General features: G+C 33.4%; 3 protein-coding genes across 3 annotated transcripts; 1 reads left to right on the forward strand and 2 right to left on the reverse strand.

Moving 5' to 3' along the window:
• Positions 1-534: 534 nt before the first annotated feature.
• LOC138898190 (uncharacterized) lies at positions 535-1,128 on the reverse strand. Its single transcript, XM_070184248.1, has one exon. The coding sequence runs from the start codon at positions 1,126-1,128 to the stop codon at positions 535-537; it is 594 nt and encodes a 197-aa protein (XP_070040349.1).
• A 10,619-nt stretch (positions 1,129-11,747) lies between these two features.
• On the forward strand, positions 11,748-15,224 carry LOC104106563 (acyl carrier protein 1, mitochondrial). Its single transcript, XM_009615132.4, has 2 exons — positions 11,748-12,088; positions 14,865-15,224. Exons 1-2 carry the CDS (start codon positions 11,897-11,899, stop codon positions 15,039-15,041), a joined length of 369 nt encoding a protein of 122 aa, XP_009613427.1. The 5' UTR covers positions 11,748-11,896; the 3' UTR covers positions 15,042-15,224.
• Positions 15,225-17,387: 2,163 nt separating this feature from the next.
• On the reverse strand, positions 17,388-18,302 carry LOC104106564 (putative invertase inhibitor). The gene has a single exon (XM_009615133.4). It carries the CDS (start codon positions 18,218-18,220, stop codon positions 17,648-17,650), a length of 573 nt encoding a protein of 190 aa, XP_009613428.1. The 5' UTR covers positions 18,221-18,302; the 3' UTR covers positions 17,388-17,647.
• Between the last annotated feature and the right edge of the window lie 3,684 nt (positions 18,303-21,986).

A 21,986-nucleotide genomic window follows, 5' to 3' on the forward strand; every position in this document is an offset into this window, starting at 1 on the left:
AAATTAAATACGGACAATATAAAAAGTTTTATTCAAAATATGAACTTCATAAAAAGAAATATATTTATTCTTATAATTTTTCTCAATAATAAGTTTTCAGTTATGATGCTCAAAGAAGTCTCCAGCTTCTAAATGAATAATATCTGCAAGGCCTTCAAAAATATCATCTTTATAGGCAAGGTTTGCTTCAACTTTATCATGATTATTCATAGGGCCCGCCTCAAGATCATTTTGAAAAGTCAAGTGAGTCTCAACTTTATTTTGTTTCCCTTTTATAGATGCTTGATAAAGTTTGACAAAATGCTCAGGTGTACGACAAATTCGTGCCCAATGATTTTTCATACCACATCGGTGGCAAACATTATCTTTGCCTTTTGAAGGATTATTCCGAGAACCCTTATTGTTCTCTTGTTTATAACGACTACCACCATGACGATTATTATTTCGCCCCTTGCCACGCCCACATATATTTATACGGCCACGATAATTATTTTATCTTTTTTCAGATTTTGGATCTATCGTTCCCAGATTCGCTTATGGAAATGGAGCTGATCCAGTGGGGCGGGCTTTATGATTTTTCATTAAAAGGGCATTATGTTGTTCAGCCACCAAAAGGCATAAAATTAACTCAGAATATATCTTAAAGCCTTTTTCACGGTATTGCTGTTGTAACACCATATTTGAGGCATAAAAAGTGGAAAGAGTCTTTTCCAGCATGTCCTCATCATTCATAGGTTCCCCACATAATTTTAGTTGGGAAATTATTCTATATACAGCAGAATTATATTCACTTATGGTCTTATAATCTTGTAGTCGTAAGTGCATCCACTCACGACGAGCTCTTGGCAATACCGTGGCCTTTAGGTGGTCATATCGTTCCTTCAAACTAGTCCATAATTGAAATGGATCTTTCAAGGTTAAATATTCACTTTTTAACCCTTCATCGAGATGATGGCGAAGGAAAATCATGGCTTTCGCCTTATCCTGACTTGATGCTTTATTTCCTTCTTTAATAGTGTCACCAAGACCTTTAGCGTCAAGGTGAATTTCAGCATCAAGTACCCATGGCAAATAGTTATTCCCAGAGATATCAAGTGCCATAAATTTAAGCTTTGACAAATTCGACATAGTGAAAACTATCATAGAAATAAGTGAATTAGAATGACAAGAATTATTATCAATTCAGTGCAGTACATAATCGTGTATTAATATTTTATATGTAAAATTATCAAACAAACAATTATGTGCAGTGCGATAATAAATTAGTGTTTAATATTACCCACAAAAACTTTAGACATGTAAGTGTCACACCTCCTTTTTTTCGAAGTGATAGGGGATAGAGAGTTTTTCCAATTTAAGTGACATTATTCGAAATGAGATTATTTATTTATTCAGAGTCGCCACTTGGAATAATTTATGGTATCCCAAGTCACCGATTTATTTTAGAATCCCAAATCGAGGAAATTTAACTCTTATTTTTGGTCCGCGAACACAGAAGACCGGGTAAGGAATTCTGTTAACCTGGGAGAAGGTGTGAGGCACTCCCGAGTTCCGTGATTTTAGCACGGTCGCTTAAAAATTAATACTTGGAGTAATTATCTGATTTATTATATGTTTTAAACCCATTGTGCATTTTTATCTTTTACCGCTTTTTAATATTTATGGAATTTATTTGAACAAGTCGCGATGTCGCACACTTGTCGTTTTGGTACACATTGCAAACCGCGCTACGCGAAACGCACCCGCGATTTACAACATGTTTATTTTTATTATTATTTGAAGTTATGGTCAAGTCGCGTGAAACGTGCACTTGAATTGGGGTTTACATATCATGACTATGCCACAGGAACCGTACCCATAGTCACGATAATTTATTATTAATCGCGCCTAAATCAAGCTATGGTGTTCGAATATTATTCAATTACTAATTTTGACATTATTGTAAGGTCATGAGGTATGTATATTGTTATGGAGGAAATGAAGTAAATTAATTATGAAAAAAGTTGGCTAGCTTGTGAATGTTTATTTGTTTTTGGTCATGTGCAACAATTAGCCCATAAATACGCTAGGAAAGTTCAATTAAAGTCTTACACCAATCATGGCCCAACCTAATCTCTTATAATTTTATTGCTAACCAATATTTAAAATTAGACTAAATTTATGGCAGAAAAAGATAGATACAGGCAGGATCAATTTAGTCACTAAGATAGGAGATCAAAATGAAACTAAAGCATGCTAAAATGGAAAGCCATTACTTCATTGAATAAACAAGAAAAGTAACGAATTAATACATATTCATCAATAAAATTAACCATATGAACTACTAAAAAGGACAATAAATTAATCTTAATAAATACTAAACAGGAGAACAAATTAATCTTAGCACACTCAGATGCGAACTCGATCATATCATACTCAAAATTAAATTAAAACAAAGTGACCCAAAACATTAATGAGAAAAAAAAATAGAAATAGAAGTGAACCTTTGTATTGATGATTGTGGATTTAAATTACAACCACTCAATGATCGGATAGCTCTCAACTGGACCCTTCGGACCACGAAAAACTCGAGCGGCAAATCTCAACTTGTAACCTCAATCGACCTTGCAAAACTGACGATTTAGTGGCTATTTTTGGAGGTTTTTTTGGGGGGGGGGGGGGGGGGGGGGGGGGGGGGGGGGATTAATGATGGCTCAAAAGTGGTCAAGGGCTGGTGGTTTTGGGGTGGTGAAGCTGCTGGAGTTTTCGAAAGAAAGCCGAAAAAAGAATGACACGAGTAGAAATTTTCTTATCGTAGAAGAAGAAAATAATTTTTTCTCAATTCCTTCCTCCCTATTTTTTCCTTTCTCTCTCTATCTTTTTTTCATCACATTTCTCTTCTATTTATAGAATTTTTTTTTTGAAATTTTCAGATTTTTATTTTTTATTATTTATTTATTTTTTATTTTTAATTAAAAAGAATTTGCACTTCCCATTTTTCTTATTTTAAAAAAAAAAATAATTTCCCACTTTCCTTTACTTTTATTTTTTAATTTCTCACTTTTTTTTACTTTTAATATATTTAAAATCCCACTTTTTTACTTTTCTTTTTTTATTTCCCACTTATTTTAATTTTTTTTTTATTTCCCACTTACTTTTCCTTAAAAAAAAAATCAGATACACTTACTTTTATTTTTTAATTCCAACTTTATTTTACTTTTTATTTTTTAAATTTCCACATTCTTTTACTTTTATTTTTTAAATTTTTCACTTTCTTTTATTTTTTTTATTAAATAATTTCTACCTACTTTTACTTTTACTTTTTAATTTTATATTTTTACTTTTTCTATTTTTTAATTCCCATCCGAAATTTATGTATTTTTTTAAAAAAATAATTAATTTTTATTTATTTTCGGTTTTTAATTCATTTTATTTAAAAATAATACTAATAGTAATAATTGACCTTTTAATATATATATATATATATATATATATATATTAAATTCTGAAAATATTTACATAGTAGAAGGTGATAAAAATTCAAATATAGTCAAAAATTAGGTGCTCACAATAAGTATATTTCCATAGAATAAATAAGTTGAATTAATATGTACTAGTATAATTTTGTTCTACTTAGAATACGTTTCAATAAGCTAAGTAGGCATAAAACTAGATGATATCAATTCTGACAAGTTTCAACATTCAATACGATTCATCTAATAGTTCTATCGTTAATTTTAAAGTCATTAATTAGTTTGTACACTTAGGTGATAAATTTATTGGAGACACATTTAAACCTTTTGAAAATTTTACAAGAATTCCTTCTAAATGCATATTCTGTTAGAATATTTGGATGCGGGCTTAATTAGTCTAATTATTGTAATTCAATTTTAATACTTATTTATTTATTTATGTGTAGGATTAAACTTCTTCGTAGTTTATATAATGAAATATCAATTTAACCGAAACTTATTATTTTCATACCAATGCAATTATTATAATCATATTCAAAACAAGTTATGCATATAGTAATTAAATTGCTGGTTAAAGAAAGATCATAGTAGAAACATTATAAATATAGGAATGTATACCTGAATCGGAAAAGAAACTGACTACCTCTTTTAGAAAGAAGATAAAATTCGGATGAAGCAGATAACCTCAGTTGGTTAGAACCTCGTGCTGATAACGTATTAAGAAATGGGAGCAAAATAGAACAATATACTAACGGAGACAAGATGTATATGAGGAGAATGTAGAAATTATTTTATTCAAGTGTGTTTCTTCTATGTACTTCATAGGATAAATAATACTCTATTTATAGGATATAAGATACATGAAAAGTTACAAGAATACACCTAAAGGTTATAAATATTAAGTGATGAATTAACTAAGTACATGAACTCAATTGGTTCATGGAACAGGGATGTCTAAGAGTATTCAATGGACATCCACTTTAACATATTTATAACAACTAATAGTTTTTTGTTTGTTTGGAGTAAACGGATGAATTTGAGAATTACAATTTCTTTTGAAGTAACTTCATATTCAACATGTATTATAATATTATTAGGTTAATGACAATGAAGGAATAATTTAAAGTTTAAAGTCGTAAAATTAATTATATTTGAGTGATCTTGGAATATCTATTTCGAGAATTTACAAGTGTTTGATTACTTTTGAGAAATGCAGGGATAGTCGTCCATGTATAAAATAAAAAACGGAAAGCCAAAAAATGCCCTCAACGTATTAGAAATGGCTCAAACATGTCCTTCATCCACGTATTTGTTCAAATTTGCCCTTAATGTTATTTTTAGGCTTAAAAATACCCCTCTTTTAACGGAAAAATAACATGATATTGACGAGCATTTTAATTGAACATATGACATTTATTTAGTGGTCCACATGGATTTTTCTAACCCAACCCAAAAAATCCGACCCATCCATTCTAATAATCCGATCCTTTTAAGAGAACTAAAACCACACAGTGTGATATTTTTTTCTCTCTCCCCCCTCCCCCCCTCTTGTTGAGATTTAACACTCTAATCTTATTTTCTCTTACAAGAAATAAGTTGACAAATTTGCTCTTGAATCTGCAATAATCTTTTCTCCAGTGTGGAGTTATAAAAGCTAATGTAATGAGAAACATAAGTAAGCAGTTTTTACTTTCTTCTTTTGCAGTAATCCATGAAATTTTTCACATATATAATAGAAAACATCGTTTGGCTGCACCATTGAGCAGATGAACTTGACAGTCATTTTGTTTTCGCCCGATGACATAAGCAAAAGCTTCGGTATTCTGACCTAGTATCTCTTGTTTCAAGGGTTCTTATTTTCCTCCTCTTTCTTCCTTCCTTAATTTCCCATCAACATAATAGAACCAGCCATACATTAAATATAATTTAACCAACACAACAACTGTCACAATTAAGCAACATTAATATTAGAACTAAAAAAGAAAATTAAAAGAATTGAAATAAAAAAATTAACTTAAATCACATAATTAAAAGAACTAAGACAAAAAATTAAAAGAATTGGTATCAAAACATTAAAAGAACTGAAATATACAAAAACTGAACTCAGAAAGAAGATGGAAAATCAAGGAAGGAAGAAGAAGAGGAATGAGCTCTATTTGGAACAAAGGAGAAAAAAATAATCGCCTCAGAAACGTTGAGTTATTTTAAAAGGATCGGGTCATTAGAAGATGGATCGGATCTTTTGGGTTGGGTTAGAAAAAATCTATGTAGACCACTAAATAAATGTCACACGTTCAATTAAAATGTCCATCAATGCCATGTCATTTTTCCGTTAAGGGGGGTATTTTTAAGCCTAAAAATAATATTATGGGCAAATTTGAACCAATAGATGGAAGAAGGGCAATTATGAGTCATTTCTAATAGGTTAAGGGCATTTCTAGTTCTTTTTCGAATAAAAAAATCCGAAGACAGAGACAGAAAAAAATCCATAAATCCAGAAGTTGGAGCTTATTAAAATGTAAAATTGGAAAAAACCTTAATAGTGTTATAAAATAAAGACAGTAAAGTAAAGACAAGTATAGAGAGAAGCTGATATATTATTCAAACTTCAAACTTATGTACATAATGAACTGAATTCTCCTCTATTTATAGAAGAAAGGAAGCTGCTGTGTAAGCTGCTTGTAAGCTGCTACTCTAAACTGTTGTGTCAGATATAGATAATCTTCTATCATGGGTAATATTTATCCATAACGGAGTACCGAAAGGATAAGTTTCTTCAGGAGGCTTATTTTCAATAGAGTACTAAATAGATAAACATATTTACGGCGGAGTCTCATATGGATAAATTTCTTCAGGAAGCTTATTTACAACAGAGTACTAAATAAACATCCATAATATAATATATTTATGACACTCCCCTTAGATGTTCATTAAAAGATAATGTGCCTCGTTAAAACCTTACTAGGAAAAATCCCGTGGGAAAAAATCCTAGTGAAGGAAAAAAAGTGCACATATTTAGTAATACGCATTGCTAACTGCCTCATTAAAAACCTTATAAGGAAAACCCTGTGGGAAAAAATCTTAGTAAGAAAAAAAGAGTACATCGCGTATTTTACTCCCCCTGATAAAAACCTTGTTTCAAATATTTAAATCTCCACATTCCAATCTTGTATACCATCTTCTCAAAAGTTGAAGTTGGTAAAGATTTAGTGAATAAATCTGCCGGATTGTCACTTGAACGAATTTGTTGCACATCAATGTCACCATTTTTCTGAAGATCGTGTGTGTAGAATAATTTTGGTGAAATATGCTTCGTTCTATCTCCTTTTATAAATCCTCCCTTCAATTGGGCTATGCATGCAGCATTGTCTTCGTATAAAATTGTGGGTCTTTTCTCACATTCCAAACCACATTTTTCTCGAATAAAATAAATTATTGATCTCAACCATATGCATTCCCTACTTGCTTCATGAATAGCTATTATTTCAGCATGATTTGAAGAAGTAGCAACAATAGATTGCTTTGTGGAGCGCCATGATATGATAGTACCTCCACATGTAAAAACGTACCCGGTTTGAGATCTAACTTTATGGGGATCAGATAAATAACCTGCATCTGCATAACCAACAAGATCTGCACTATCTTTGTTAGCATAAAACAAACCCATATCAAGAGTTCCCTTTGAATATCGCAATATATGCTTAATCCCGTTCCAATGTCTTCGTGTAGGAGAAGAACTATATCTTGCTAGTAAATTAACAGAAAATGTTATGTCAGGCCTTGTAGCATTAGCAAGATACATTAGTGCACCAATTGCACTAAGATAGGGTACTTCGGGATCAAGGAGTTCCTCATCCTCTTCTGGAGGTCGGAACAAATCTTTATTCACATCAAGTGATCGAACAACTATTGGTGTACTCAATGGGTGCGCTTTGTCCATGTAAAAGCGTTTTAAGACCCTTTCTGTATAGGCAGATTGATGGATAAAGATCCCGTCTACTAAATATTCAATTTGCAGACCAAGACAAAGTTTTATCTTTCCAAGATCTTTTATCTCAATTTCTTTCTTAAGATATTCAATTGCCTTTTGGAGCTCTTCTGAAGTTCCAACAAGATTTATGTCATCAACATAAACAGCAAGTATAACAAATTCTGAAGCCATTTTCTTTATAAAAATATATGGACAAATAACATCATTTATGTAACCCTCTTTCAGCAAATATTCACTGAGGCGATTATACCGCATGCGCCCAGATTGCTTTAAACCGTACAAAGATCTTTGTAATCTGATTGAGTAGATTTCCCGAGATTTTGAATATGCTTCAGGCATTTTAAATCCTTCAGGGATTTTCATGTAAATTTCATTATCAAGTGACCCGTACAGATAAGATGTAACCACGTCCATTAGATGTATTTCAAGCCTTTCACGTAAGGCTAAACTGATGAGATATCGAAATGTTATGGCATCCATAACTGGTGAATATGTTTCTTCATAATCGACTCCAGGTCGTTGTGAGAATCCTTGTGCAACAAGGCGAGCCTTGTATCTTTCAACTTCATTTTTATCATTCTTTTTTCGCACAAAAACCCATTTATGACCAACTGGCTTTATACCAGCAGGTGTTTGGACTACTGGTCCAAAGACCTCTCTTTTAGCAAGTGACTTCAATTCCGATTGAATTGACTCTTGCCATTTTGGCCAATCAGATCTTTGTCGATATTTTTCGACAGATCGGGGTTCAAGATTCTCACTATCTTGCATAATGTTAAGTGCAACATTATATGCAAAAAAAATCCACCACTATTTCAGATCGATTTAAATTAATCCCATCACCAGTAGAAATTATTAAAAGTTCCTCACTCACTTGAGTCTCAGGTTCATTGATTTCTTCAGGGATCTCAGAACTAATCAGATCTTGGGTCTCTTCAGGAGATCCCTTCATAATATCATTTTGATCATTTGTCGATTTTCTTTTTCTAGGATTTCGATCCTTAGAACCCAAAGGTCTACCACGCTTCAGGCGTGCTTTAGGTTCACTAGCTCTCATGCTAGTAGATGGTCCTGCTGGGACATCAATTCGGATAGGCACATTCTCTGTATGGATATGCGACTTAGTTATCCTTTTCAAATCAGTAAATGTGTCTGGCATTTGATTTGTTATATTCTGTATATGGATGATCTTCTGGACCTCCTGATTACATATAGGGGTACGTGGATCAAAGTGAGATAATGATGAAACTTTCCACACAATTTCTCTTTTGATTTCCTTTTTCTCTCCCCCTAATTGTGGGAAATTTGTTTCGTCAAATTGACAATTTGCAAATCGAGCAGTAAATAAATCTCCCGTCAATGGTTCAAGATAGCGAATAATAGAGAGTGATTCAAACCCAATATATATTCCTAACCTTCTTTGGGGACCCATCTTACTACGATGTGGTGGTGCGACTGGCACATATACAGAACATCCAAAAATTCGTAGATGGGCAATATTTGGTTCATGACCAAAAATTAATTGTGACAGAGAATATTTATTATAATGTGTTGGTCTGAGACGGATAGTGATACTGCGTGCAAGATAGCATGGCCCCAAACGGTAGTGGACAATTTTATTTTCATAAGTAGTGGTCTTGCTATCAATCGCAGTCATTTAATAAATGACTCTGTAAGGCCATTTTGAGTATGAACATAAGCTACATGATGTTCAACTTTTATCCCAACTGATAGACAGTAATTATCAAAAGCTTGAGATGAGAATTCTCCAGCATTATCAAGGCGAATAGCCTTTATAGGATAATCTAGAAATTGTGCCCTTAATCGAATTATTTGGACTAATAACTTTGCAAACGCCAGGTTGCGAAATGATAGTAGGAACACATGAGACCATCTTGAAGATGCATCTATTAAGACCATAAAATATCTAAACAACCCACTTGGTGGGTGAATAGGTCCACATATATCCCCATGTATACGTTCTAAAAAGGCAGAGGACTCAATGCCAACCTTCATTGGTGATGGTCTAGTGATCATTTTGCCTTGATAACAAGCATCACAAGAAAATTCATCATTTGTATGAATCTCCAGGTTCTTTAATGGATGCCCACTCAAATTTTCAGTAATTCGTCTCATCATTATTGATCCAGGATGGCCCAAACGGCCATGCCAAAGCACAAAAATATTTGAATCAGTAAACTTCTGGTTTACGATAGAGTGTGCTTCAACTGTACTAATCTTTGAATAGTATAAGCCAGAAGATAAAGTTGGTAACTTTTCTATAATGCATTTCTGGCCAGAAATATTCTTCGTAATACAAAGATATTCCACGTTCATTTTATCTATTGTCTCAACATGATACCCATTTCGGCGGATATCTATAAAACTCAACAAGTTTCTTCGGGACTTGGAGGAGAACAATGCATTGTCGATAATAAGTTTTGTTCCCTTAGACAGAAATACAGTAGCTCTTCCGGAGCCTTCAATCAAACTTATATTACCAGAAATTGTTGAAACATTTACTTTTTCCTTATGCAAATAAGAAAAGTATTCCTGATCTTTGAATATGGCATGAGTTGTTCCACTATCAATTACACAAATATCTTCATGATTGGTCTTTGATCTAAACACAATTTGAGGATTATCCATATTCTTCAAAATGATATAAACAAAATAAATATGATAGTAAACATCATTTTTAAAGCATAACTTTTATTTATGTACAATAATTACATAACCATACTATCTACTACAAACAACAAAAATTAAAATATTTACATTTTTATAGATTCACTACCGATCACATGACTTGTTTCTCCTTCTGGGAGTGCAAAATAATCAGCTACATCCAAATGCATGAAGTCTAAATTATCTTCAGAAATAAAATTTGCTTCAGCATTTTTCTCTGTCTTCTTCAGGGAGGCTTGATACAGCTCAACTAGGTGCTTTGGCGTACGACATGTACGTGACCAATTCCCTTTTCCTCCACATCTATAGCATGTATTTTCTGGCTTTGCTGCTTGCACCGCTTCATGCTTTTGTTCCTTCCCTTTCCACTGCTGGTGGTGAGGGGGGTTCTTTGGTGCATTGTTATTACCACGATTAGAGTTTTCTCCCCGACCACGGTCATGACTACGACTGGGGCCACGTCCTCTTCCACGCTTAGCTTGGTGAAAGTTCGTCTCATTCACTTCAAGGAATGGACAAGAACCAGTAGGTCGGCTTTCATGGTTTTTCATTAACAGCCCATTATGTTGCTCGGCTACAAGAAGATGTGAGATAAGTTCAGAATACTTTTTGAATCCCATCTATTGCTGCTGCAGGAGCATATTCGAGGCATGAAAAATGGTGAAAGTTTTCTCCAACATATCATGATCAGTAATATTATCACCACATAGTTTCAATTGGGAAATAATTCTAAACATAGCATAATTATACTCACTGATAGATTTAAAATCTTGTAGCCTTAGATGAGCCCAATCATAACGTGCCTGTGGAAGAACGACCATCTTCAGGTGGTCATATCTATCTTTCAAATTATTCCACAGTATGACTGGATCTTTAACAGTAAGATATTCCATTTTCAGGCCCTCATCAAGGTGATGGCATAAGAATATCATTGCTTTGGCACATTCTTGGTTTGATACCTGATTTTTATCTTTGATGGTGTCTGCCAGACCCATCGCATCAAGATGAATTTCGGCATCAAGCACCCAAGACATGTAGCTTTTGCCCGATATATCCAGGGCTACAAACTCAAGTTTAGAAAGATTTGACATTATTTAGAAAAAGAAAGTTCGTACCTCTGATACTTTCAAAGTATTTTCTCGAGATGGCAGAGTCTCGTGCTGATAACGTGTTATAAAATAAAGACTGTAAAGTAAAGACAAGTATAGAGAGAAACTGATATATTATTCAAACTTCAAACGTATGTACATAATGAACTGAATTCTCCTCTATTTATAGAAGAAAGGAAGCTGCTGTGTAAGTTGCTACTGCAAGCTGCTGTGTAAGTTGCTACTGCAAGCTGCTGTGTAAGCTGCTGTGTAAGTTGTTACTCTAAGTTGTTGCGCCAGATATAAATAATCTTCTATCATGGGTAATATTTATCCATAACGGAGTACCGAAATAATAAGTTTCTTCAGGAGGCTTATTTCCAATAGAGTACTAAATAGATAAACATATTTACGGCGGAGTCTCATATGGATAAACTTCTTGAGAAAGCTTATTTACAACGGTATACTAAATGAACATCCATAATATAATATATTCATAACAAATAAGTGTACAAGTCACTATTTACTAAGCACTTCTGAACCGGGGCTTGCTAATTCCGGTCCAAGAGATCAAGATGTAAAATACTCGAAAGAATCCTCAAAACCTCAGTCTAATTCAGCACTTCTTCCCGTCGCAACAAGGCCTAAACAGAAAAAGGAAAACGACGAGAACAACAATGGCGTCGGCGTTGAGATCTGCTATACTCCGTCACATCCGGGTTCCGGCAACCCAAGCCTTAGCTGCAAATGGATCGAGGCTAACCGCTGTCAGATTGATGTCGTCGCACGATGACCATATCACCAAAGATGAAGTCATCAACAGAGTCCTTGACGTCGTCAAATGCTTCCCCAAAGTCGATCCTTCCAAGGTTTTTTCCTCAATTCCTTTTGTGGGAGTGGTTAAATTTTGATTTATTTGATAAACCCATTTGACGAAATGAATCAGATCTGAGAAATATGAATACAAGTATTTGCATCGTTGGTAGCTATTTATTGGTCAAGCCTGGAACATTAGGGTTTTTATTTAGCTATAGCTTTGGTAAAATGGACATATGTTTATCCAGATGATATGGGAGTCTATTTATACCTGAAACAAAACAAAATGAAAAGGACTTGGTATATGTTTATCTTTTATCAAATTGTATAGTTATCTATTTCCCATCTAGAGTTATGAGATACTTGTGCTAGTGGGAGGTAGCAGGTACCCGGTGGAATAGTCAAGGTGTGCTAGTATAGATACCACCGTCATCCAAAATGCTCAATTGTGTAATTTTACACAAAATGCTCATTGTCACACGAAATGCTCAATTGTGTAATCTCTCTCTGGGAAGCTTGAGAATGGAAAGAGAAGTTGATTCCTTTTCTTATATTTTCTGTTTCCTTTTAGGTGGATGGCAAATGCTTATTCATAGCTCTAGATGACCTAAAGACCGGAAACAAAGTAGCCGAGAATTTTCTCTAGTCACCTGCTGAATGCTATGTTCAGAGCTTAGCTTTAGAATCATTTACTTTTCATGCATTTCAATCAAACTTAGTGTAGTTTGATTCTGTAGAAAAGAACTGATCTACCTATTGGGACTGTCTTTGCGCTGAAGTGTTAGGTTAGGAGAACTTTAGTTGCCATTCATTTTCAAGATAAGTCAATTAATTGGTTAATGAAGGAAATTAAGAAGGAATTTAGGAGGTTTTAAGTTCAAATCCTAGCGGAGGCAAAAATGCTAGGTGGTTTGTTCCAATCTGTCCGAGTCTTGGTTTACAGAGTTACCCGGTACCTGTGCTAGCGGGGGCACAAGTACCTGTGGAATTAGCGAAGGTACACGCAAGTTGACGGAAACACCAAGGTTATCAGAAAGAAAAGGTTTTTTTTTTTTGGGAATGGGTGGGTAGGTGGGGGATTTAGGGTTCTAATAAGAAAAAGGTGAACTACGGATAGAGACTACACATAAGTCATAGTAGCACCAACCAGGAAACCTCCAACCCGAAGCTGTTGTTTAGCATATTTAAGATTAAATTTGGAACAAATTGCAGAGACATGCTAAGTTGCTCGGATTGGGGTGCGGATTTAGAGGTCGGATCCTTCATGATCTAAATTATAAGATTCAGGAGTACGAATCCGGTTGCGGATACGGGTTCGGGGATTCAACTAATAATAATTGAAATATCTAAAAATAGAGTTATAAATAGTCTTAGACTATGAGACATTATGTGAAAAACTTATATGGTGCTTGTAAAGTGTAGAAAATTTCTCTTTTATATACAAGATATTCCATCTTCTTCCTAAGTTGCTCACCCGTGTCCGACACGGGTGCGGATCTAGAGGTCGGATCTTTCGAGATGTAAATTCTAAGATTCGAGGATACAGATCCTAGTACGGATACGGGTGGGGGAATCCGGCTAAAAATAATTCTAAAAAGAAAAAAAATATAAAAATATCCCTAAATTATGAGAAATTTTGTGGAATACTTCCGTATAACTTGTAAAGTATGGATTTCTTTTTATTCTCTAGTTGTAGATAAGTAAAGGATTGATTTACTAGATAAGGTATGCTATCTTCTTCAAATTAACCCTAGTTTTGGTTCTAATTTCGGGAATCAAATTGTATCTCGTCTCAAATTTTTCCATCCGTCGTGGTCAAAGTACCCAAAATTGTTTGACCAGATCCGGTACGGATCCCATACCCACACACATACTAGTGTCGTGTCGACACGAGTGCGGCACCTAAACTGTCGTGTCGGAGCAACTTAGTTTTCTTCAATTTCACTCTAGTTTTTGTTTTTATTTCAGAAATTATTATATCTGTCTCGAATTTCTCCCTCAATTTTAATCAAAGTACCCAAAATCGATTGACCAGATCCGGTACGAATCCCACACCCTCACGTCGTGTTGACACGGGTGCGGCACTAAAAGTGAAAAGTCTGTGCAACTTAGGAGACATGAACCATTTTAAGTGGCTTGCTTGGGTCCAATGGACTATAACTTTGTTCATTGAAGGTTGATCCATTAGGAGATAATTATCTGAGAAAGGAAATGATGCTTTTAGAGCTCTGTTGTGAGATGAGAGCTATTAGGATAAATGTCTGTCAAGAACTTCAAAAATTAGGTTATAATCATTCTCTCTCTTCTTTCTTGTCTGCATCAAATGGGCGAAAGTACATGCCAACAGGTGTTTCACTTAGGTCTTTGCAGTTCTTGCACTGAACTTTTGGTGTGATGATGGATTAAACACAATAGTTAGGTTTACGTGGAAGTTTTCAAAGTAGATGAAGAGAGTAGGATAATGCAGCTTTTTCTTCCCATTAAAGAGAGAAAGTGATGTTCCAGAAGACAATTAGTGAATCAGAATGTAGGTTGAGAATTTGATAAAAGTGATACCCCCCCTCCCCCCCAAGAAAACAGAACTCCATCACTTTCTCTATCACCATTTGGTGTTCTATATTATCAAAACAGGTATTGTTGTTATATTCTGTTAGTGGTGTTTGTTGACTCAATTTATTCATTGTCATGTCAAATGCAATCATCTTTTTCCTTTGTGCCAGTACATAAGCTGGTGGTAAAACAATTTAACCCTGCAAAGTTAACTGGATACTTATTCGTTATCTGGGAAATCATTATGGGCTTTATGGTTAATGGTTATCTTTTATGCAGGTGACCCCTGAAGTCCACTTTGAGAAGGATCTGGGCTTAGACAGCTTAGATACGGTAGAGATTGTAATGGCTCTGGAGGAAGAGTTCAAACTGGAGATTCCTGACAAGGAAGCTGTCAGGATAGAATCCTGCGAACATGCAATTGAGTATATTTATAGTCATCCAATGTCTAGTTAAACTCAATGCATCTTTGTTTGTTTGAATTTGTTCATCAAAATCAAAGGTACTCTTGCTCCTTGTCATTTGACTAGGTCAAGGTTGTAGAATTTTGATCCTCTTGAGAGAGGCAATAATCAGACTCTTTGGAAGACCAGTTGCTCAGGCTTTGCTATTGAGGATTATATCATCCTTTTTCTGGAAGACATGACTTGGTATTTATTCTGTTACCGTCTTTCCTCTTATAATATTCAAATGGCAAACATTCAAGCTTGCTTTGATTGTTGCACTGATTGGAAGAAATCTGTCTAGTCAGGCTCAGGAACTTGTAAAGGTGATTGGAACTTGTAGTTGGAAACTTGGAATTATGAGTAGTAACTCGCTTGGTACAATGGTGGGATATTCCGGGGTATGCCATGGGGTTAGCTATTCCAGCTTAATCCCACCATTTTAGTGTAAAATTTATCTCAGGATTAGCTAATACCTATAACCAAATATGGGAAGTTGCAATTCCAAATTCTATTCCGGGATTATTGGCCTTATCCCTTGTACCAAACGACCTCTAAAGGTACAAATGGCAGCATTTCCAATTTCAAAATCCTACAAGAAGGATAAATGGTCTCTTTGAGCTATACTTGAAAGTAGTATTATGTTGGTTATCTAATGGCCAATAAATAGGATAGGACAATGAATTGTGTTAACGATAATATTCACAGATATTTAAACTCTGTTGAGTGTTGACTATGACAGCAGCAGTTGAAGGATGAGGTGGGACGAACTAAAATTTTTACAGGATGCGTCGTCCCGTCCCGCCAAAAAGAAATTTATGCCTTTTTTGACGTTATCATTACGATTTTCTTCTGCGATTAGAAAAAAAATAGTTCTGTACATACTTATCCATATCTACTTGTCTCGCAGAATAGTATATTACATTATCTGTTTAGATTTATATGTTACTTGGTTTTTTCTGTTCTGCTGCTAATTTTCGATTTAAAGTAAATCATATGATCTTGATAAATTATCAAGCCATTCAACCTCGTGATAAAATAGGATATGTTATACTATTAACTAACTAAAAGGCAGGAAAAATATGACTCAATATGAAATTCTTATTCATCTGGATTTTGCATCGGCAAATGAAATTAATTAGGAATTGTGAGTATTTTTTTTTTCCAGTATCACTTCAAATGACATAAGAAACCAAGATGTTTGAAGTGATATTAACTCCAAGTTATATGCCCGTGTGTTCATATTTTTACCTATCTTTAATATTTTTCTAAAAATATTAAACTGTTATTCATTTAATTTGATCTTAACACGGAATTTTTTTTTTCTGTACTTTCATATATTCTGAGCTCACATATTCTCATAATGTTGGAAAAAATTTATTACGTAAAACATGAGATTACTAAATATCAATATAGTGAAACTAAATCCGCGGCAAATCTTTTCTTTAGAAGTACAACGACGACGAAGTATTACGAATCAATAGATAGAAGATTTTTCGAAAAGAAATTGAAGGTGGGTTTTCTCTTTCATAAAAGTGAAGAACTGAAAATGAATGTTCTTTTGATTTTCTTTTATGCCAACTCTTATCTCAATTTATAGGAGCAGTTTTATTAAAGAAACTTAAAACGTGTGTAAAAATATGGGCAATTTACTATTGTAGAAAAGAGTCAATATGTTAGGAAGTATAACTGTATAAGTAGGAAGTCTCCACTACCTTATCTACTTGATTAGGCCAACAAACAAAGGCTTCAGTTCCTATCAAATCCAACTCAACAAGATGAAGTTTTGTTCCACGAGATGACATTGTGACATTTTAGGCCTTAAGTCATCCAAAATTCCTTTACTAAAAAAATTATTTTTTTTAAATGGAAACATTACTAAATAGCATAATAGTTTATTTAGAATCTTCTTTCCTATAACAACTTTCATTTTAAATTTTGTCAAAATTTTGGCAGAAGTTCTTATGATAACAAGTTTACTAACGGAGCACTCTTAAAACAAAATCTTTTGCTCAAACTACAACGACAATAATATACTGTAATCTCACAAGTGAAGTTTGAAAAGAATTGTATGTACTCAAACCTTACTCTTACCTTGTGCAGGCTTTACTTAAACTAAAGGAGGAAAAAAAAAATAGTTCAAACTATAGTTTAATTTTATACGCTGACACTATTAAATAATTTTTAATCAACTACACAATATAGCTAAATCATCCACAAAAGTGAGATTAGCAACCTAGTAAATAAGTTAGATTACCTCCTAAAAAAAGTTAAAATACAATGACAGTGAATTTATTTTTTCACAATCAGTGCATACTATAAGTTAAATCCTAAAATACTACTCTACTACCTTACAACATCAAATAAATTAAATTTATCATAATATCACCAAACTTAACTGATTCTTGCAATTTTTCTTAGATAAACAACTAAGATATCCAATATAGGAGAGATAAACAAATAGTTTAAGTACAGAAGTTCAAGGAAAGACCACCCAAAAAAAAAGGAGAAGAAAGATAGAGAAGCTACCTCATGAAAGGAAAATCTAACATAGACGAATATTAACATTCAAAATTAAGAAGGAAGAACCAAGAAATAGGAGTATTCTTGAATATAATATCAACCAATTGACCCATTATTCTTAATAAGATTCATAACAGAAAGTGCCACTGCAGACAACTGAAAAGTAATTTCATTTCTCTTTGTTAATGGTGACACAACACCATCTTTCTCTTTAAATCCATCTTCACATGTCGTGGTAGCATCCATAATTGAACTTATTTGTATGTTAGCATCATAATATTTCTTCGCGTTATAACTCTTCATAGCAAGCTTGATAGACGGGATAGCGTCTGAATAAAGATCAAAACAATCACTCAAACACCTTCTTATATAAGGATCCAACTTCTTTTCCTTCATTAAAATCTTAATATGACACCTCGTATCAGTAACGTTGTATCGAATTAACCTAATCGAAATCATCCCGAGTCCACGTAGAGTAGCACATTGACTGGCCGGAGCAGCTTGTAGAGATGAAGTGCAAAAACCAAACTTAATATTTGGATCATCTTTTGAACATGTTTTGCAAGTGTTTTGGATTAAAGTACTTTGGCCTTTTGAGCTATGGAATATTAGGAAAAATAAGGAGAGAAATAGGGACAGAGGTAGGAAGAAAGAGGAAAGAGGCTTCATTTTGTGGTTGTTTGGTATGACATGTCTTTCTTGTTTTCTCCCAAAGAGGGTATATATTTATAGTTTTGAAGGGGAAGAAGTCTTTTGGTTTATAAAATAATGGAAGAGGGTGAGTTTTTATTTATGAAATTATAACCGGCTGATCATGATTTTGTTCTTAATACATGTTTTATGGCTTTTGTCCTTAGGCATGTGTTTGTTGTTGCAATCTTGAGCTGGTGATAAGTCATTTTCTGTTGATTGCTGTCATGTTTTAGAAATTAACTCTTGTTGCTAAAGCCTAAATGTTACTCCATTGTTTATTGTGGTCTTTTATAACTTTAGTGGTAAGTTTAATTCCATATGTTATCTTATATGATAGTGCTAATAACTTGGCTTTATGGTCTAGCATGAGTACTTTAAAGATTGCGCTTGAAAAGAACAATTTCCTTTTTATTTTTCTTCTTTTGTTTTGTTCAACTTTGTTATAAGTAAAACGATGAAGGAATTGTTGATTTTCAGTCACATCAAGATAGGGAAAAGAAAATTCTCCTATGAAAGGGGATCTTTAGGCATTTTCAAATGTCCAATGTTCAATGGTGGAAATAACTTCTCTTACATTTGAGCAGGTGTAAAAGTTCGATTCTCCCAATTAAAGAACATCGATTGATTAAATAGGAACCTCACCTGGAATTTGCCTTTGGAACTCTTAAGGAAGTAGGACACGGGGCGGAGCTAGAAGCCGAAGTACAGGTTCGGTCGAACCCAATAACTTTTGTCCTAACTCTATATGTATTAAGAAATTAACTTTAAATATGTATAAAATGAAATTCAGAATCCAATTACTAACACCTTATGTCGTTATTCTATAATTTAGAACCCATAAAGTTTAAATCTTGACTCCGCCTCTTGTAGGACATAAGCACTAACAAACTGGCATGGGAGGCTTTAATTTGTTAGAAAAACTACTACGTACACATCATGATATGCCCATTCTTTGAAGTTGTGAAGCTAATATCTGTAAATTAAAATGGATGGGTAAGATTTGGTTTGTCGCAAGTCATATAGCAGTATTTTGCACAAGTCAATCACTATCGACTTATAATCACAGTTCTGTTATTTTGAATATGAAATTGTGTGGTTTTTTTAAACTTTATTTTCTGTTTCAAATTGATTTTTCCTTTTGATCATTATTTCAAGAGTTGTTGCTATTGTATTATATACATTATTTTTCCCACCACTGTTTGTCGTTCTTCTCGTTGCAAATAGTTATCGTAAATAAGATTATTTTGCTGTGCATTACTTTTTAACAGAGGATTAGCTGTGGTAAAATCAAGGATGATTAAATCATGGTCTTTTTGTGGTTAAGATGTTTTCAAACTTTAGTTTGCTCTTTGGATATCTTACGTAATAATATCGATCTTGTTATAGCATTTTAATATTATATTCTAGTGTAATTTCAACATGTTGCAAAATATTTCAATGGTTAAGTATTTCTAACAATCTCAAGATATTTGGCAAAGTATATATTAGACGTTGAAATTGTTATTGAGGCGTTTTAAGCCTCTTTTCGGCATCAAAATTTCATTTTTCATGGATTCATTTAAACACAAAAGAAAGAAGAAAATGGACAAAGGTTTTCTTTACCTTTTAGGCTTTTAGAAAAGAGGTTAAGGATATATATATTCCTAGGTTTAGAAAAGGATCTAATTCGTAATCCCATCATAACTTTTACTTTATCAAAAGGCCCCTCTTTGGAATTGCCCATGTACTTTCACTGAGTGATGATTCTATCCTGGTTTAATTAAGGCATCAATGGTTAATCGTTTTCCTTTCTACTTAGGATTGTTCTATTTGTTTATTATTGTACCGGATTCATATTATTTTTATACAAATTCAGTTTTATTAAAATAACTACTAATATTCTGAAAGAAAGGAGTAATAATTATTACATGCTTTATTGGCAGAGTACTTAAGAATTCTTGAAATCGGGGAAAGCTCATCTTTCTTTCGTTTTCAAAGATTCACAAGAGCATTGAATTAAATGACATTTGTTTCTCAATTCATTGAGTATGCCAAAGTGAAGCTCAGAAAGCTTTCATTTGAAATTTGATAGTTGGAATTGTTTATATCCTAGTTGGGTTGCAAATTCTATTCAACAAGTTATCAAAGACTCAAAGTTGCTTTAATTTGTGTTTGAAATTGTCCAGAATTTATGCATCAACTGATGAACTAATTGGGTCCCTTTTTTTTCTTTCTCAATTGCTTACACGCATCATATATGTACATGCCAAGTTTGGTACCTAATTAAGATGCACTTTTGTTTAAGGATATATTTCATTTTCGTATGAGGTTCAATGTGTTTCTCTAATGGTTAGATTTCCACCACAAGAAAAGAGAGACAACAAGCTGAATTCAAAATTTAATCATTGTAAGTCAAGACAAATGATATTTGTTGTTGCTTTAAGCATAATATATACATGCACTTGCCAAAGTATATCTAGGACTACAAAGCAAATCAAGTTATATGACATGAGTACAAAACCAACTTCGTAAAATCGCAGTAGAATTTAGTTCTTTGGGGCAATATCAAGTACGTTGTATAATATTCAACTGTCAAAGGAGTGGTATTTGACTATTCACCTAAGTTATTGTTGCTTTCCGCGAGTGCCTGCTTTATTAGAAAAAAGCAAAAGACAAAAAATTGTTTTTCATATGTTCGAGCCGTGAAAGCGGTCACTAATGCTTGCACTACGATAGACTGTCTATATTACATCCTTAAAGTACGGCCATTTTTCGGACCCTAAATGAATACGAGATGCTTTGTGCACCAAGTTACCCCTACTTTTTTAAAATACATACGCATTCTGAGTTTGTGACTCCTTTACTCTATACTATATGGTAGAAGGTAAATAGCAAAATTATCTCAAAGTGCTCAAAGTAGCTGATGAAGACATTGAAGAATAATGCTTTCTAAAAGAATTCTCAAATCTCTAGAAGGACTCCTTTGGTTCGTCGACTGGGTCAATGATTATAATGGAGGAGAATGAGTACAATATAGTTAGATGATGCTAATTATGAGGGAATTGTGAATAAGATTCCATAAATTTTTAGTCACGCTTCAAATATGATTGTATTGGAGAACAACCTTTTTAGAACTATGAATTTATCCGTTTATTTAACAAATAACTCAAAATTAAAATTTAGAGGGAACGGAGTGATGTTATAAATAGCGTCATGGGTCGCGAATAATAATACATTCGACGATGAAAAAAGAAATCTTTTAGCTTTGTTCTCTACCTTAACGTCTATCTAGTTTTCTAACTTTAGACAAGAGGTTCCGATAATTTAAAGGTGTTAACTTAGGACGAGATTTTACTCGAGGCATAAGACGTGAGTCCTATGAATATTTTGTTTTTAATAGTTGTTATAAGAATAAAATAACATTCAAAAAAATGAAAGATATAGAAAATATATTCAACATTACATAAAATTTCAAAGCAAGATATATGCACATGAATTGATTTAACTAAATAAGTGTTTGACCAAAAAATATAAACCTTTGATTAAACTAATTAATTTTATATAAAAAGAGATTAAACCTAGTTAATAATAATATACCCAGATTTATAACTAGTCAACTCAAATAAAACCGAAGAGTGTTGGTGGAGGATTAAATGTTGTGTACATTCAATATTTCAAGATTATTAATGATGGAAGAATTTCAAGCAATAAATAATAATAAATGGCATTAACGTAAATAAGGAGAATGATTCACCCAATATTG

This window comes from Nicotiana tomentosiformis, chromosome 1 (genome assembly GCF_000390325.3).
Source record: "Nicotiana tomentosiformis chromosome 1, ASM39032v3, whole genome shotgun sequence".
In the NCBI taxonomy this organism is placed as follows: domain Eukaryota; kingdom Viridiplantae; phylum Streptophyta; class Magnoliopsida; order Solanales; family Solanaceae; genus Nicotiana; species Nicotiana tomentosiformis.

Excerpts from the sequence above, each read along its gene's own strand:
- LOC138898190 (XM_070184248.1), bottom strand. The coding sequence starts at position 1,128 with ATGTCGAATTTGTCAAAGCTTAAATTTATGGCACTTGATATCTCTGGG.
- LOC104106563 (XM_009615132.4), top strand. The coding sequence starts at position 11,897 with ATGGCGTCGGCGTTGAGATCTGCTATACTCCGTCACATCCGGGTTCCG. Across the intron at positions 12,089-14,864 it reads CCAAAGTCGATCCTTCCAAG|GTGACCCCTGAAGTCCACTT; the intron begins GTTTTTTCCTCA and ends TCTTTTATGCAG.
- LOC104106564 (XM_009615133.4), bottom strand. The coding sequence starts at position 18,220 with ATGAAGCCTCTTTCCTCTTTCTTCCTACCTCTGTCCCTATTTCTCTCC.